Source organism: Ambystoma mexicanum, chromosome 1p, assembly GCF_040938575.1.
Source record: "Ambystoma mexicanum isolate Mex_15411 chromosome 1p, UKY_AmexF1_1, whole genome shotgun sequence".
NCBI classification, from domain to species: domain Eukaryota; kingdom Metazoa; phylum Chordata; class Amphibia; order Caudata; family Ambystomatidae; genus Ambystoma; species Ambystoma mexicanum.
In genome coordinates, this window is record NC_090921.1 from 990397753 (window position 1) to 990417152 (window position 19400).

At 45.6% G+C, this 19400-nt stretch overlaps 1 protein-coding gene across 6 annotated transcripts in view; it reads left to right on the forward strand.

The window, feature by feature from the left end:
• Nucleotides 1-19400, forward strand: part of NDRG4 (NDRG family member 4) — an 865926-nt gene that overhangs the window by 786496 nt on the left and 60030 nt on the right. For all 6 annotated transcript variants that reach the window (XM_069654558.1, XM_069654565.1, XM_069654543.1 and 3 more), the window contains one exon: nt 10352-10403. In XM_069654558.1, coding sequence (XP_069510659.1) covers nt 10352-10403 — 52 coding nt within the window. The remainder of the gene's footprint in view (nt 1-10351; nt 10404-19400) is intronic.

The window sequence follows — 19400 nt, forward strand, 5'->3', positions numbered from 1 at the left end:
GAGAGATATAACATCATGAGTGGTAAAGAGAACGTCTGATACAGTAAGAGGACATGCTGTACGGTGTGAAGGAGGGGCAGCGACATTAAGGAGAGGAAGGTCGAGGACATAAGTAAGGGAGAACGTTAATACAGAGAAGGAGGGAGAAGAGATGGGAGGAGAGAGTGTACAAGAAAAGAGGGGTTGAAAGAGGTGGTGAGAGAGAGAAACAAGGAGACGGGAGAGAGACCCTCTCTCCAATGGGTCAGAGTGAAAGGTCAGAGGATTGATCATGTGGCAAAACGTCAAGGAGGTGCAAAGGCGGAGAAGGGACCGTAAACAAAAAAAACAATTCACTGAGTTATGAGATTGTTGAATATCCTCAAAGAGGTAGATGAGTGGAGTTCTAGAGGACCTAGAGAGAGATCCTGTGTCAGGGAAAGATATAAAATAAAGAGAGCCTGCCCGTAGGGCCCTGGTTGCCTAGACCGTAGTATCAATTTTTCACTTGTGTTCAGACAGTGGGCCTCATTACGAGTTTGGAGGTAGCCATGCCCTTAATAAGGGCATGCCTACCCCCAAACCCGGGTCCGGGTACCCTGAATGGGGAAATACCGGGCCATTCCGACCTTGGAGTGCCCAGTATTTCCCTATTCAGGGGAATGGCAGGGCCGTTGTTAGCATGCTAGGCCGCTCGTGGGACCCGCTAAGGACGTCTGGTGAAACCAGGTGTCCTGAGCGGGTCCCGCGAGCGGACCTCATAGAGGGAGGGAGACTATAGTTTAAAGAGGTAGTTGTGGAACATTGGGAGGTGTTTGTTGTTGGAGCGGTAGAGGTTGGTGGACGGGGACTTGTGATTGGGGTGAGTATTTGGTGAGTCACAAGAACTGTTGTTGGAAATAATTTTGGAGTTTGTAAAAGAAATTGGTTAGTTCCACAATTACTCTCTGGTAATCCTCATTGTGCCAAGTATAATCTTCCATGTTTCAGTGTTACCTAAATTAGTGAGGCCCCTTGTAGGCACCATAATTTACTCGCAAGCATAATCTGCCCCCAGCCCAAGTCATAGGTTGACCTGGCTCACTTTACGTCCTGTTTTTACCAAGCAGTAAAACAGGGCAGTCAAGCACGTGAAAGGTATAGGAACGTAGGAGGGTTTGAATGAGGAAGATTAGAAATGCTGTAATGAGAATTACCGAAATAAGGGTAAGGCAAGTAGCAACATTCGATCAATTGCTGCCAACAAAATTAGTACTGTGAGAAACCAGAAGGTGTCTCACCCGCTAATCCCTGCAGATCTCTCTCTCAGGTGGCAAGGGCACGGCCATCACCTTTGGATCCAGACCCTGGCGGTGAACCAGTGTGGGAGGATTACCTGGGGGAGGGGCCTTCGGGGAGTGGGAGTAGGACACCAGGTGCGAGAGGCGGTATCCCTTCCCCAGTAACACCTTTACCCCCTCCTACACCTCCCACCCTTTCCCTTCACAAACACTTCCACTCGGACAGCCCGCTCTGAGAGAAAACAGACTCACCATCGAGCAGTGCACCTTACATGTCCCGCTACTAGAGTCAGGCAATTACTGACAATCACTCACACCTGACTTCCATTAAACTTCCACACACAAATAAAAGCCGGAGCCCATGAGCACACTCTGAGTGAGGCAAAAAACAAAAAGGAACAGCAGTTTCGAGTTGGCAGCTGAACGACGGGAGAAAGACTTGAAACCAAGAAGGGTTTGCAAGGAGGGAAATGCCCTTGACCTTTCAGCAAGAAACCGTTGCTTTCAAGAATCCTTTGAAACAGAAAGCATAGGGCCAGGAAACCAGACTAAAGAATCCTGCCTGTGTGTTGTAGATAACAAAGGTCCTCCTGCGTAACCGACCAAGGTGGGGAGGAGCGGCAGCCTACAGGCTATCGTCCTTGGCTCCAAGAACAAAGAAGCATCAGAGAGATCAACACAGCCAGTGAGTTGGGGAAACCAATGCAAGACCGTTGTGTGTTGAAGTCAAGGTTGCAAGCGGCAACATTGTATAATGAGCGCTGGAACGAACATTGTTAAACACGTGTGATGAAAGACGCGAGTAAAGCTAAACAACTGATTAATGTTTGAACTTGAGAAGGAAAGATGCAATACCGTTGACAGAGTGGTCCGGCACTGTGAGTGTGCTCAATCAAAGGTTTCTGTAAGGTATCCCACCAAGAGAAATGAAAGCCAAAAGATTGATGAGAATATTGTATGAAGTGAATCAAAGTGGTCCTGCAACGGTTTAAGCAAAACCCATTGCATATTCGAAAAAGTATTCGATTTTGATATCAAGAGGATCCGAGCCCAAATGAGGAAGATCCATGGTCCGAGCCCGAATGAGAGAGAACAAGAGTAAACATTGTGGTACAAAGGGGTCCAAGGCTGAACGAGGGAGACCGATGAAAAATACTGTAAGCGAGAACTTGTGCATGTGAAGATCCTGATAGAAATGGAACCTTGGGTCTGGGGGGACCACGAAGTCCAAGCAGGACAAAGGGCCTGGCCTGACGGTGAAGGCCCAAGTACACCAGATGAAAGCAGCACCTTCCATCGAGGTGCTGGTAGCGTCCCTTTTGAAGGCCGCAGGGGCGGACCCGCGGGGCACCCCTCCATCGGCAAGATTGTACCTTCCTCCCAGGAGGGAGACCTTGTTCATGCCCAGTGAGAAGACCCCGAAAGAGGATGCCGATCATCTCCCCAAGACCGTTCCAGGAGGATGAGCTTGTTTATCTCCAGACCACCCAAGAGGACGTTGGCGACGAGGGAGATGTTGGAGTCACTGCCTACGATTAGGGTGACAAGGGTGACGATGACAAGGAACACCAGGACGACGAGGGCACTAGCCCTGCTCCTGTGCCCCAGCTGCCTACGCCTGCTCCTCCGCCTAGAGACCTCTCTGTGGACATTCTTTTGACTCTTCATATGTTGGTATCTGAGATACAATGAAGGAGGCCGGTAGCAAAGCCACCCACCCCGCCTGCGGCCCCTGTGCCTTCCGCCCCGTGGTCGGTGGGAGAACCGCTGGCAAAGAAGAGGAAGAGGCACCCACTGCCTCCCTGTCACCCTTCACCTGCTTCACCGCCACCCCATGCAGGTGATACAGGGTCGTACACGGCGACGACGACAGGCACGGATGGCGAGGGTGGGATGGGGGACCTCCGAATGAGATTGGATCATTCCATGCGATGATCTCCAGGGAATCAGAACTGTTCCAGCTCACGCCGGAGGAGAAGAAGAAGGATGGGTTCTAATACCAGTCCCGCGAGGCAAAGAGAAAGGCTATCCTCTCAGTGCCGCTCCTGGATGACATTTGGGATCAAGGGCTGACGCTCATGAAGAACCCTTCTACAGCCCCAGATAAAAGGGACTACCTTGAGAAGAAGTAAAGGGGGCCTGACTCTGCGTCTAAGTGCTTGCGGGCCCAGCCGTCACGAGACTCATTGGTTTCTGCAGTGGCCAGGAAGAAGTCGTCGGGCTCGGCGTCTTCTGCAGCAGCCACACCTCCTGACAATGAGGGTAAGAAGTTAGATGCAATGGGAAGGAGAGTTATCTATTCTGCGGTGACGACCATCAAGGTCACCAACGCCCTCGCCATCGTGGCACGCTACGACCGGGAGCTGTGGTTCAAGCTTGCTCCTCTACTGGACTTCCTCCCCAACCATAAGAGGTCAGAAGCTTTGTAGATTCTGCAGGAGAGAGAGGTGGCTTTGGATCACGTTATCACGGTGGCCACAGACATCGCGGACGCAGGGTTCCGCCAGATGGACAATAGCGTTTGCCTTTGACATTGCGGCTGGCTCAAAGCTGCCAACTTCCCACACAAGGTCCAAACCAGTGTTTTGGACATGCCCTTCGACGGGACAACCTCTTTGGAAAGGCGGTGGATGAGTCCCTTCAGGCCATCAAGGCGGAGATGGCACGTGCCCTAGGCAGGCTTCATCAGTGACGGCCGCCCTTTCGGTCCTCAGGAGGCAAGTCTACCCGATATTCGAGAAGTTCCGGCGGGCGCTCCTCTTCTTACCATCAACCCTCCCGCTCTTTGGCCCAGGAAACCGACAGGAGGAGGAGGACGTTGTTGTTGTCAGGGACTGCAAGGTGGCCAGTCGACCTCAAAGCAGGAATGAACCGGCCAAGTCATTGGCCCCAACCCATGCATCCCGGTGGGAGGCCAGCTGGCAAACTTGGTCAGTGTGTGGAAGACCATCACCACCGACCGTTGGGTGCTGGACACTCTCGCCCATGGACACACATTAGAGTTCCAACGAAAGTTTCCTCGAATACCACCGGTGACCCGGCATGAAAATCATGTCCCTCAGCTGCTGGAGGTGCGGGCCATGTTAAGGAAGGGGGCTATAGAGCTGGTCCCACTCGGGGATCCAGAGTTTATTTAAGGTACTTCCTCGTACAAAAGAAGACCGGGGGCTGGAGGCCCATCTTCGCCCTGTGACAACTGAACAAATAAATAAAGTCCCAGGAGTTCTGAATGGTCACTCTTCAGCATGTGCTCAGACAGCTGGAAGAGGGAGACTTTTTGTCATCGTTGGACCTGCAGGATGCGTGCTTCCACAACCCCATTGAAATAGGACATTGGAAGTTTCTGCGCTTTGTCATTCAGGGGAAGCATTACCAATTCAAGGCCCTTCCCTTCGGACTGAAGTCGGCGGCCAGAGTCGTCACCAAGTGCCTGGCGCCGGTGGCAGCCCATCTACGACTGCAAGGGACGTCTACCCTTACTGGCTCATCCGGGCCAGATCAAGAGAAGTCGCCATCGACCACACGGCGAGGACCGTCCGCCTCCTGACGGATCTGGGGTTCTCAGTGAACTATGCAAAGTCCTGCTTGACCCCATTGCAGGACGCTCTGTTCCTGGGATCCCGACTCAACACAGTGTCATGCCTGGCGTCACCGTCGAAAGAGAGGATAGCGGCCATCCTGGGCAAGGTGCAGCGGCTGCTAGCACTGAAGATCGCCATGGTGATGCGCCCACTGCAGGAGTTCCTAGACACCTGCTGGGTCCAGGTATCCGGAAGCTTCCAGGACAAGATCGCTCTCGACGAGGGTTTCCGTGGGGTGATAAGGTGGTGGGGCATGTGCTCGCATCTGACCGGTGGCTCAGATTTCCAGACCCCACCACACCAGGGGACAGTCACGACGGACGCTTTCCTGGAAGGATGGGGAGCCCACATCGGAAGTCTTCATGCCAGAGACCCGTGGCTGCCAGAGGAGAAGACGTTGCACATCAACGTTCTGGAGCTACGGGCAGGGTTTTGGGCCCCCCGATCGTTCCTGCCATCCCTCAAGGGCAAGGTGGTGCAGATCTTCACAGACGATACCACCACAATGTTTTACATCAGGAAACATGGGGGCACCAGACCCCCGGTGCTCTCCAAGGAGGCGCAGGACTTGTGCCACTGGGCCGCCGCCCAGGTGATGTTCCTCATTCCGTTTCATCTGGCAGGAGTAAAGAACACGGTCGCCGACTCTCTGAGCAGGGAGCTTCGCTCTTGTCATGAGTGGGAACTACGGCAGGACCTAGTGGAGAAGTTTTGCGTCAAATGTGGCAACCACCACTTGTTTGCCGGAGGTTTGCCAGCAGGTTCCCTCAGCAGGGGAGCATGGGGGACGCATTCTCATTCCCCTGCGAAGGCCTCTTTCTGTATGCGTTACCTCCATTGCCGTTGTTACTTCAAGTCATCAGTCAACTCAGACGGTGCTGGATGATCCTTGTCGTACCTGCGTGGCCGAGGCAGATCTGGTATCCGGACCTTCTCAGCATGTCAGTGTTTCCGCCAGTCAAGCTGTCAGTGGTCGCAGACCTACTCGCCATGGAAGGAGGTGCCATTTTTCACCACAATCCAGGGTCTCAGAGCCTGAAGGCCTGGCTCCTGCAGCACTAGAATTCAGTGGATACGATCTTCCAGCAGACTGCAAGGAAGTGCTCGCCAAGGCTAGTGCTTCGTCTACTTTGAAATGCTACAGACTCAAGTGGAAGAGATTCGCTGTTTGGCGCCAATCCCAGAAGATCGACCCTCTGGGGGTCAAGGCCCCTCAGGTGCTTCCATATTTACTGTTGTTAGCTAAATCGGGGCTGGCTCACGCCTCCATCAAAGTTCATCTGGCGGCTATCTCCCGCTACACCAGATCCCCAGGACGACCCTCCTTATGATCACACTGGTTGGTCAAGGAATTTGTCAAGGATTATTTCGTTCCTTCCTGCCGGTGAAGACACCGGCCCCGGCGTGGAAGCTTAATGTGGTACTTACTAGGCTCATGGAACCCCCGTTCGAGCCTATGCATTCTGTTCCACTCAAGTTTCTGTCGTGGAAAACAACTTTCCTCATTGCCATCACCTCTCCACAACGAGTGGGTGAGATTCAGGCCCTATCCTGTAAACCACCTTACTTGACTTTTCACAAGTCGAGGGTGGTGCTGCGGACGCACCTCTCCTTCATGCCCAAGGTGCCATCTGACTTTCATCTAAACGATCCCTTGGTGTTACCTGTAGTTTTTCCGACGCATTCGTCACCGGCTGAAAGGACTTTGCACTTGCTGGATGTGGCTAGAGCGCTGAAGTTTTATGTGGCCGGCACAAAGAGTTTCCGGACAACCTCTCAACTTTTTGTGAACATTGGTCCTGTGAACCATGGGAAGGCCCTGTCCAAGGCTTCCATTTCCAGGGGGCTCTCTGGCTGTATCACCCACTGAACAAAATTAATGGGGATGCCTGATATCGCAACGGGTCCTGCAAGCTATCAACAGTGAAACAATATATATTGGAGCAATCGGAGAGAGGAATGACCTCTTATGCTAGTATGTGGTCTTTTTACAAATATCGACCAATAATTAAGTTAATTCAAAACATAAAATCTGATTTATTGTGTCATACACATTTTTTAAACATATAAAATACAATATACACTCTACAAAGCAAAAAGAAATGTTTTTGAATTTTACAATTTAAATATCTATATTGTGTTTCTGGAAAAAAATAATAAATATATTCAGAAACCCACAATTGAGACCAGGCTCACCTATCAAAATACACTACCACTCATTCTCTCTCATTCTTCATTCCATTCATACTCTCTATGTTCTCTATCTAACCATCTTTGGTTAGATATGACCACTATGCTGTTGTGATTGTACTGGGTTCAGGTTATTGCTCAATAAACCCATCTGTGTAGAAATTACTCTCACAGATTCCAAATGTCTACACGTGTTTTGGTTGTTCTCATAACCACTCTTGGGGTCTTCTTAGTGTAGCAACCTTCTTCAGGACAAACCAACAGCAAAGCTTCTATATGCTGTATGTTCCGGTAGGGTATATGCTGTAGGTTCCGGTTCCCAGGTCTCTGCACTTATCAATCGGCGCAGATGGTTCAGATATTGGCATCAGTCCCTTTTGCTCTATGGGTCCTTGTTTCCCCACAATAGTACAACTTGGAAAGGCTGTGTTTGTATTCTAAGCACAATCCTTTTCTCCAAAGTCTGCAATTGGTGCTCCCAGTTCTGCCACTTGCGACTAGTTTTGGTCCAATTACTTATAAAGAGGTGTAACATACTAATTCGCACCGCGTCTGTGTGTGATTGGTCAATCACACACAGACGCGGTGGCGAGGCAACAGTCTACTGGGATAGGAACGGGTACTATCACGTGAAAGAAATACAAGCGAATGAGTATGTTACACCTCTTTATAGGTAATTGGACTGAAACATTCCCTCAAGAAAGTAAGTGCCTTCACTAGGTCAGAGAATGAGGATGAATATTCCTTGCAATGCACCATTTCGTAAATGCAGACCTAGGTTGAGAAGACAATGCGAAGAAGGAAGGCCACCAAAAGTGCTGGATCTTTAGAACCATGTTTCGAGTACAGCTTATTCACTCCAAACCTAACCACTGAAACACCAGACCATAGGACAGAGGCGCTCAATGTTCTGAATGGGAAGTTGGAGGATTGTCTAATTTTTCTTGGAGGCACTCTCAGGCATGCATTCACTATTACAGAAGGGACCGACCTTCTGACCCTTTCTACAATACCAAACTACAACCTCTGCAGGGAAAACGGCAGCAGGTTCTGTTTGCCCAGGTGCTGCAGCTTTTTACATGCTCCACTAGTCCCTGATTACTGGCCGTGTGGTCCAGCGTCCAGTGGCTGGCTGTGAACACACCACTTGGAAATGTGCCCAAAGGCTTAAGCTGGTGGCAAAATGCTTGCTAAAGTAACACTCCTCTCAAACCTTAGGTAAATTATATAATTTTTTATAAAAAAAAAGAATAGAAAAAGGAGATTAGCTTTCAACTTGTAAACATACTTGGCTCAGAAAGAGTATACAGCAGGCTAAGGTGTGAGTCATTCCGGGTGTTAACAGTATCGGGGCTGAATTTGTGCTCACAATCTTTTTAAAGGGGCTATCAAAGTTCCTGCATACCAAATGGGACTTGCTGTTTTAGTAAGGACTTGGGCAATGATGATCAAAAAGGGACAAGACGGAGAGGTTTGTTCAAACAGAGAGAAGTAGCAAGTACAAAGTTATTTATTAGAGGTGCACGGTCATAGGACAGAGGTGTAGTAACTGATAACATATTCATGAGGAAAGTGTAAAAGAGTGTTGTAGGAGTTGAAGGTTGGCTAGGGTTTTGTTGGGGCAGAGGGTGCAAGCAAATGGCGATATTTGTTGGACATGTTGATGTGGTATTCAACAAGGAGTGTTTTTTGGTTGGTCAGCTTATACAGGGATAGTTGGTCAATGCGGATATGGTTGTAGACAATGCAGTGTTTGGATAGAGGAAAATGTACTTGTGAGGGATGCGATGTGGTGAATGATATTTGTACAAGTGGTAGATATTGGTTCAAAGGTGTTTGAAGGGTAGGGTGTGCGTGGGAAGGTTTGAAATTTACAGATGGATACGTAAGTGTTTCTTGGGGAAATGTGTCATCTGGGAAAATGTTTCATACATGTGGTAGAGTGTATTGTGTAGTACGTGTAGGAGCAGGGAATGTAGAATGGAGTACATGTGTTCAATGTAGAGGGATTTCATAGATTCAGTACATTTATAAAAAAGAAAGGGCGACTTGTTACTGGAAGTATTGCTTATTGGAGTAAACAATGTAAAGTAGATGGGATGAATCATATTGAATGTTTTTTTATTCGATGTAGGGGTGGGTGTTGGTAGAGGAAGGATTACACTTGAAACACTTGGCGCGTTATAAATGCCATATCATATCATATCATTAAATAGATGTAGGTTTGTTCACTTGAATATGAGGATTTTCTGGGTGGTGTGTGATTTGCTGGATCAAAATCAAGTAGTAGTTGGGGGGGTCTTTTTATTTTAAAGCAGTGCTTTTTATTGGATTGCGTGTTTTTCACTGTCGGAGGCACATTGATAAATGGCATGATGATTTTTATACAATGGCAGCCTTTGTTGATGGGGTGATGTTTATTAGAGGAGTCAGAATTTGGTGGGTGTAGTGATCTTTTTTGAAGATTTGGGTAGATTATGTGAATAGTTTTGGTTTTATTTAAGATTAGATATTTGGTGAATTAAAAGTTCTTTTTTAGGTTGTTTTCATGAATACGATAATGTTTGAGAGAGGGGAGCCTATTTGGTGCCTGAAGTCATTTTTATTAGATTATGATGGTGTAGTAGATGACGAAAGATGGATTGGGTGGTGTTTTTGGTACGTGAAGTTAGATTAGGGAGAACAGCCATTAGTTGTTCAAAAGAAGTGATGCGGTTGAATGGGTTACAGTGATTTTATTGTCTAGTGATATGTTTGCTGGATGAAGGAAGGTGATGCATAGGGCAGGCTTTTTTTATTTGATAGGTTTATACATGGTGGTATTTTGGATGAAAGGGGGATTGGGTGTTGGGAGGTTGGTTTTGGATGAAAGGGTGTTTGGAAAACGTGGCTGCATTTTTTGAGGAACTATGATTTGGTAAATGTGGGGAATTGTATTGGATGCAGGAGGTGTGATTAATGTGGTAGTCTCAGTTCGATTCAGGTGTGGTTTGTAGATCGAGGGAGAAATTGGTGGATACATAGTGTTTTTATTAGAGTAAATGCAATCTCCAGAATGTGTTGATTATGTTTTTGGACATTGGCAGGTGGGAATTGGTTTATCCTTGGAGTATACTGTAGTTATTGTTTAGTTCAGCGTACATCTCATATTGGATTTCACATGAACACAACATAGTAATTTAATCTGATTCCAAGTCCTGTTACTCGATGCTGCACAAGAGTCAGTGAATGTGGGTCGGCTACATATTTGTAGAAAGGAAAGGTGGCACATTTCACTGTCTACGACTGCATCATAAATACTCTTTTTGTTTATTTTGACAGCCCGGAAAACTGACAGAAGCATTTAAGTACTTCCTTCAAGGAATGGGATACAGTAAGTCAAATTTCTTTGAATTAAACTTGTGAGAAAAGAGCGTGTGTGTGTGTGTGTATTTGTTTGTGACTGTGTTTGCGTTTGCTCAGGTTTCTGTACAAAGATACACATGTGCCATGGTAAACATGCATCCGTTATTTGTGCTGACATTTGGGGGTATAATCATTTTATAAACAGCAGATTAGGGAGGGAGAGAGGTGTGTCTTCAGCTAAGTACCTGTCTTGGCTGCATTGTCATGTCTCTGGAGGCAGAAAGGAGGGGGGAATAGGTATCTGTCCACCACTCAAAAACAGTGTATCAGGATAACCTGTTAGGGTCATAGGGTTGATGCTTAAAGACAGAAAATAGTGACAGTGTGCATCATAGGAGATTAGAGGTTATTGATGATATATATTATAATGCAGCGACCGGTGAATATCAAGTTCCATAGGAAAACCGAAAATGGAATAGCTAATAACGTTTGACTTGCATGTAGGATTTGGCTGATATTGTGCAAACAAAACGTTTGCCACAGGCCTCCCCAGATTGGAAATTGTGGGAAAGATTTCTAAAAAATTAAAAAAGCAAAGCAAAAAAAACACTTTTTTCGGCCTACTCCCATTAATTTCCCCATAGAGGGAAAGTCAAACTTTCTGCGCAGTGCACAGCAAAAACCGCTGGACGGAATTGGACCAGGTACGAAACAACTTGGGCACGAAGCATTGACTCAATTTGAGGGAGGGATCTGGGAAAATTCCATCCAGTAGTTGTTAAAATATTTTACGGAGAAGGGGGTGCACCCTTCTCCCAAAATGATGGCTATATGTGTCCGACAATGCATTAGAGGCTGGCAGGTTTTTCAGAAATGAAAAAGCAGCAATTGTTTCCCAGAATTGTATTGCTAATAACCTTTAACATTCTGGATGATTTGGATGAAATGATCAAAATAAAATGTTTGTCAAGTCCCCCCTCCTCCCCCCCACAAACAGTTTTCAGCCCATTCATTTACCCATAGAGAAAAGATGCAGTTTTTGAACAGCTGTAGCTCCAAAGAACCGCAGACCAGATTTGGACCAAATAAGAAACAGCTTACGCACAAAGCGTTGACTTAAATCTCTTGACTGCTGTGGGGTAAATCCATCCAGTATTTTTGTAAATATTACACATAGAAGGGGGTGACCCTTGCTCCTTAAAATCTTTATATCGCCCTTGGTGTTTTTTACAGCAGAGTGGCTGAGCGAATCTAATAACGTTTGACTTGCTCAATGGATTTGGATGAAACTTGCCAAACAAAAGGTTTGTCAAGAGCCCCGCTAAGCTGGAAATACTGTAAACAATTCATTAGAAAATGAAAAAGTTATTAAGAAAATATAAAAATGCTGTTTTCAGCCCAGTTGCATTCATTTTCCCATAGAGAAAAGGTGCAGGTTTTGAACAGCCATAGTGTGAAATCCGCTTGGCATATTTCAACCAAATAAGAGACAATTTGGGCTCAAACCTTGACTGTGTTTTTTTTTTTTTTAAATATTCAACAGGGACATGGGGCGGATACCTGTTCCTTAGAACCTTTAAATCGGTCTTGGTGCTTTGCAGCAGAGAGTCTGAGAGACGCTAATAACTTTTGTCTTGCTGGATGGATTTTGATAACATTTTCGAAACCAAAGGTTTGACAATTTGGGATCCATTTGTTAAAAAATGAAGAAGTTATTAAGAAAACAAAAATGCAGTTTTCAGCCTAACCCCATTCATTTTCCCATAGAGAAAAGGTGCAGTTTTTGACCAGCCTCAGCGTGAAAACTGATGGGCAAATTGTGGACCAAATATGTAACAATTTGGGGACAAAGCATTGACTTAATTTCCTTGGGCTAAATACACCAGTAGTTTTTAAAATATTTGACAGAGACATGGGAGTGCTGTGAGGAACCTCGGGACGTCCTGACTTCTCTTCCCCCTACATCCTCCTGTCGGGTGGCCAGGGAAAGGCCATCACTCTCGGATCCTGACCCTTGGCGGTGGATATGCTAGGGAGGATCACCCGGGTGGAGGAGACTTAGGGAGTGGGGGGGGGTACACGTCCTTATGTGAGACATGGTATTCCCCCATTACCTGTCCCTAACAAGCCCTCTATTCCTCAAGCCTTTATAGGCTATTGTCAGTCCTTTCCCTGTTCTTCCCTTAAAACATTCCCTAAGAAACCCCAGTTTGGTACTGCAACAAGGAAGAGACCAACTAGAGAGACACATGCTCATTTAGTTTACACACACACACACACACACACACACACACACACACACGCATACCGGCATCTGTTATGTAATGAGACGAGGAGGAGGCCAGCAAGAGTAAGGCAGGACTACCATTTCAGTAGTAAGCGATCTAGTCCTTTTTGGACCAATCCTGGTGGCGGGAACTTTAAAAGCTGGAATCAGTGTGGAAATGGTGTCAGCTGTTGAAACAGGGCTACAGACTGCTGGGTGAAAGCAGACCTTTCCGGACAAGTGGCATGGCAGGTGGAGCGCTCAAGACCCTTTGGGGGATGCAGAGTTTATACTGCAGGAAGCAAAGCTGAGAGACTCTGGAGGCAGGTGGCAGACCGCGAGAGGAAGACTGGCATGACCGACCAAAGCGGTCATGTGAATCCCAAGTTGCAGCAGGAGCATCGCTGGATGAGCAAAGCCACAGCAAACCGCTGGGAGACTAAGCGAGGCACTGCCTGGGAAGGAGAGAACTCGTGGTTGCAGAGGACCTTGCAAGAAAGTCGTAAGTTCTGACCGGTGTGTGTACCTGGAAGGGAGAACACAGCACTGGCAGGCACATACGCAAAGCGTGTAATGAACTTTGATTTGAACATTGATTTGAAAGAAAGCAAGCAATTTTAAGAATGCTAATGTGAGTGAAAATAAGTAATAAGTAATAACTCGAACTGAGTGAAAGCAAGTTTTGAATATCGATCAGAGCGAAAGAAAGTTTGTGAATCTGCCTGATACAAAGAATTAAATTATATGAACAAAAAAGCATTAGCCAAAGCCAGGAGAAAACTAGGAACTGTATGTTATGAGAAAAGCACGCATTGGCAAGAGCCAGGAGAACACAAGAAAGCATAACAAGTACATGGTGGCAAACCAATCCATGGTACAATGTCAGGAGAGTAGACAATTGTATTGGGAGGAAAGCTCAGGGGCAATGTGCTTGCCTTGGAAGCAAGATGACACAGAGCAACACAGGCTCGATCCCCGGGTCCGCGCTTAGAAACCTCTGAGTATTAAGCGTGTTATAAATAACCTATCATATCATAACCTATCATTAATCAAGCTCTGAACCTTTATTTTGAATACTGCTCATTTTATTTTTATGCTGACATCCCTACACACTGAGGGCAAGTATAGGTTTTGGACACAGACATACCTTTGCTTTGGACTTCCTGACACATACTATCCTTAGTTTTCTTTAGGTAGGGAAATCCCACCTTAGCATAGGCCAAGCCCTATATTTCGCCTTATTCCACCCCTACATTTTTTGTTAATAAAGGTTTATGGACCAAACTTGAACTTGTTGTCTGTGTCTGCTTCGTGATGCTTTCACAGTGCCCCCTGTTCCTTAAAACCTTTATATATATCAGCTTTGGTGCTTTGCAGCAGAGAGACTTTTCAGAATTGAAAAGTCGCCTTTTTTTTGTTTTTTGCTCAATGTGAGTGAATCCCACGATATTACTGGGAGAAGCCGCAAATAAAATAACTCGAAACGCTATTTGGAGGAGAAAAACAAATGCCTTCAAACTTTGGAATGAACTCCCCCTCGACAGAGTCTAATAACCTCAGGCTAACCAGCAGGAACAGCCGACTTGGCCCACTTTAATTACTTTTATTATTAATTTCCTTTTAGCACTCACGGTTGCTTTTATTTCTTTGGTTCCTTGTACAAGCCCTCATTGGCTGGAAGGTGCCTGGCTTCCTCGTTGCAGACACGCATTGCGGTCTGTTTTCACTTTCCACTCTGGTGTGCGGGAGGGGCTTGGCTAGTGCGATATCATGTGTGCACAAAATGGACACACATCTCGGCAGCGCAGCGGACGAGCGCAGCCGGCGAGAGCCTTACGCGCCAAAGTCGCGCCTATATCTAGCCCGTCTCTGCTCGTCTGTGCTTGTCCGTACGCAGACCAGGACTTGGGGGGCCTTTTCCAGCTGGTAATAATTGGATCATGTCATCTGGCTGTATACCTCATTTGGATTTGCTAAGCCTGGCTCCTAATAATACTGTCTGGCCACTGGGGTTTAGCATGTCATTGCTTAGTGCGCCACAGACTGATGATGTGAGGCTAGGATCCTTGCATTGTTTTTTACTTAATGTCTGTTCCCTGGTGGCGCATGCATGTGATTGTTATAACCTTATTGATGATCACCAACCTGATATAATGTTTCTTTCCGAAACTTGACTCTGTGACCACTCCGACCCCTCGGTTATTCAAGCATTGCCCCCTGATTATGGTATCTTACGCTGTGACCTGATATCCTCCCACTCAGAGGGGGTGAGTGGGGATTCTTGCAGTTTTTAAAACTTCTCTTAAAATAACTTGTATACTTACCATACATAATCTCAGAATGGAAAGCTTATTGGTACGCATTTCAGTATCGGCAAACACTACTTCCTATGTCTTTTTAATCTATCGCTCTCCTGGCCGTGATCAACTGTTCTGTCACAACTTCTCAGCTTTTGTATCTGAACTTCTTCAACAGACCTTTTCTCATTTGTTTTTTGCTGGTGATTTTAATCTCCCCGTCAATAAATCCAGTGAGCACCAGGTTTCTCGTTTTGTGTCGTCTATGCTGGACTTGGGCCTATCTCAACTGGTCACATATCCAACTCAGAATCTGGGTATCACTCTTGATTTTGTCTTTGCCCCGGTGTGGCCCTCCTCTGTTTTTCCATCGCTTCTTGTCACCTGGTCTGACCATTATGCAGTTCCATTTTCCATATCTCTTGAGGCTTCCCTCTTATCAGCATCTAGACAGACCATTTGGAAACTAGGTTGGTATTCTGTCCCCGGTTAGGCCTTAGTGACCCACATTGTCACTGATTGTGCTAAGTCTATTAACTCTCTCTCGGGCATTAACTAATGCTGCTGATTTCTTGGTCCCTCTTAAACACTGTACATCTAAAAATCGTCATTCTGAACCCTGGTTCAATGACCATTTGAAATCTCTCAGGCTTCTACGTAGGTAAGCTAAGAGGAAATGAAGAATTGTCTATGAGCTGGCTGACAGTGCTCTCTTTCGTCTTGCTACAGTTATCTATCAGAAGGCCATTTTATCAGCTAAGCAAGCCTTCTATAGTGAGCAGGTGGAGAGTGCAATTAACCAGCCTAAAGCTTTATTTGGATTGGCTCAGTCACTTTCCTTACCTGCAAAACTGCATTCCGGTATCGTCCCCTCACAAAGTCTGTGTGACTCCCTGTCTACCTTCTTTGATGAAAAGATTATTTTCCGGAGCAAAATTACTAGCTGTTGTCCTCGTCCTACTATATCTAATTCCACTGGTACTGATCCTAGGCTGACTGCGTTCTGGTCTAGTTTTCCAACCTTGTCTTCTCAATAGATACTATCTGCTATCAATAGGCTTCAATCTCTATCCCCCCTGGACTCTAGTCCTCTTTCTATAGTTAAAGACATCTCACCAGATATTATTTCTTGGATCACAGCAGCAGTAAACAACTCTTTTTCATCTGGCTATATCACTAATAATCTGAAGCATGCACTTGTTATCCCCCTCTTTAAAAAAAACCTCCCGAGATTCAGCGGTTCTGTCTTAATTTCTGTCCTACCTCACTTCTCTCAGTTCTGATGAAGCTTCTTGAATCTCTGGTTTCTCCTTTTCTTGGTTCCTTTCTTGATTCTTCCGCTTTCTTCGATCCTTTTTGGTCTGGGTTTCGCCCTGTCGGGGGCACTGAATCAGTTCTTGTTTCAGTTGTGGATGGCCTTGCATGTCTGGTTGACCAGGGTGGGGTGGGGCGCTTATTTTATTAGATCTCTCGGCTGCTTTTGACACTGAGGAGCACCTGACCCTGGTCACCCGACTTTCTTCTTCAGGTTTGTCCAGCCAGGTACTTACCTCATTCTCTTTGTTCCTGGTGTGTCCTCGCTGGTGATGAGTGGCATTGATTATTGTAATGCACTTTATTTGGCTCAACCAGTCAGTCTGATCAATAGGCTCTAACTTCTGCAGAATATGTCTACCTGTCCAGTCCTTCATCCTCCATATAGTGCGCATATGAGTCCCATCCTACGTCAGTTACACTGGTTGCCTGTCATGCAACGTGTGCTGTTTAAATCCTTGTGTATTGTTCACAAAGCTTTTTTTAAAGTGGGCACTACATTTCTTCAGTATAAGTTCTGCACCTATATTCTCTCGGGGGCACTTCGCTCTCAATCTTTGTTAACCATCCAAGTCCCCTGCATACGTTATTCTCACGTTGGTGGACAGTCCTTCTCTGTGGCTGCAACCAAGGTTTGGAATTCTCTCCCCTTTGCTCTTCGCGGAATAGACAATCGCTTCTCTTTCTGCTGTGCCTTGAAGACTCTTCAGTTTTAATTTTCTTGGTTTGCCTTTTCTGGTTCTAGCGCCCTGATGCCCTTGGGTGGTTGCTGCACTTTACAAGTTTCTATAATATAACATAATAACATTCCCGACTTCAGAAAGAGACTCAAAACTCTTCTGTTTGTTTAGTCACTCCTATGCAAACACAGATTGTTTTGAACCACAGCGCTTAGATGGCCTGGTCGTAGGCGCTATATAAATACCAATAGCAATAGCATTCACATCAAGCTAAAGGTCTGGATTGATAAAGAAGACACTGTGTAAAGTTGGGGATTTGGGGGTGGGTTGGGGAGCCAGTTATGGGTTGAAAATTTCGGTTTATCAGGGGAAGACCACAGGAATCTCATGAGATTACAGCGGCAATGCCGCAAGATGCGCTCAGAAAACAAAAAGCGTCACACAAAGCAATGAGTGAGTGGTTAATGGGAGAGGGCTAGAGAGAGAAAACAGTGAAATGGACTGATGGGACATGGAAAAAAAGGGGGACACATGTTGAGTGCTGGTGAGGACTTGGAAACTTTTTAACTGTGAGCAATGTTTCCCGTTATGGTGTGAATTGGCGAATGCTACTCTACCGCAGGAATTTCCGTTATTGCAAATGATTAATGTGAAATTATTGCGGGAATTAGAAGTTAGAAAAAAAAGGTTTAACATCTGCAATACCTCCATCTACTGAGCAGGGGGCAATGGGTGTTTGGTAAAAAATTAATGGTTTGACATGACCAGTGGCCATGGCTAGTGGGCCCAAAAGAAAGATATTGGTGCAACATGCACAGAGGCCATGGCTGAAGGCCATAGCTAGTGAGAACTCACGAAACTATGCAACGGCCGTGACCACTGGCCATGGCTGAAGGCAATGGCTGGTAGACCCAAAAGTAAACTATTGGTACAACATGTGCAGTGGCCACAGCCGAAGGCCATAGCTAGTGGGCCCTGAGGAAACTAAGGTATAGCAAAACCCTTGAAATGTATTGAGAAAGAGTTAAGGTGATCAGATTTAATACAACAAAACTCGTGAAATTCAACACTTGCATTTCAATCAAGTTGACCTCAGGGAAGAAAATGCGTCACACAAACCAGAAAATGATACTGGGTAATGGCCAGGGAGGAAAGAAGCAATTGAGGGGAGTGGGAGGACCATGTAAAGAGGAGGGGGGCACCTGGTGAGTGCCTGTGAGGACAGGCAAGAGTTTGGGATTTTTGAGGAATATCTTGGAAATCCCACAGGCATGGGTAGTTCAATGCTGCTGTATGTGTTTTAGCGTTGCCATTATCGGGAGAATCATGCTGGAATGGGGAGAGAGTGAAAGAAAAGTTATTTTACACCTTCAGTGATCACATCACCTAGGTGGGGTAATGGATCTCTGTGCCCAACGGCATGGCTAGTGGGCCCCAAAAAAACCTATTGGTGCAACATGTACAGTGGCCATGGCTAGTGAGCGCTGAAGAAACCTATTAACCTATTGGTGCAACATGTACAGTGGCCACGGCCGAAGGACGCAGCCGTGGGCCCCAAAGAAACCTATTGGTGCAACATGCATAGTGGCCATGGCCAAAGGCCATTGCTAGTTGTCCCCCAAAGAAACTGAAGTATAACAAAATCCTTGAAATTCAGTGAATAAACTTTAGTTAGGAGAGAGTTAAGTTGATCAGATTTAACATGAACAATACTAAACAACGAACCGTTTGAAATTCAGTGAAAAAGCCTTGATGAAGAGGGAGTTAAGGTGATCAGATTTAACGCAACAAAACCCCTGAAATTCAGCCATTGCATTTTGTGCAAGCCCACCTTAACTATGCAGCCCCTGTTGCGCAGCGTATGACCACACTGATGACATCACTGGTGACATCACTAATTGCATAATACATGTCATCACTGATGACGTCACTAGTTACATAGTGCATGGCATCACTGATGTCACTGGATTAATTTGCAATTTGAAATATATGGCAACTCTGTTTCTGTACATATTTCATACTTACAAAGTGCAATGTATTATGCCCTTGTTTCTTTAAATGTAACGCACGGTATACAATTGTAAATACATACAGACATTATTACAAAGAAGAATATTATGTAAGCATTTATGTACTTTAAAAGGTAATCTGTTACAGTGGAATACAAATTCATAATTTATTTTCTAAAGAAATGAGTACAAATATTAGTAATACCATTGTTATGTCTAAAATTAAATGCTTACTGTCTAATCTTCATTTATTTTTTATGAATGTAATTATGTAGTATAATTAACTGATTTGTTTTGCATATTATCAACCTTCAAATTCTTAGAGCATATATTTTTACAATGCACACAGCACATACTTTCTTTTGTATGTGATTATTTTTTTATAAAACGTGTCATTTAGAAAATAATGTGTTCATGTAATGTGATTAGAGTAAGGAGGATTGTAACTTTAAATGTGAA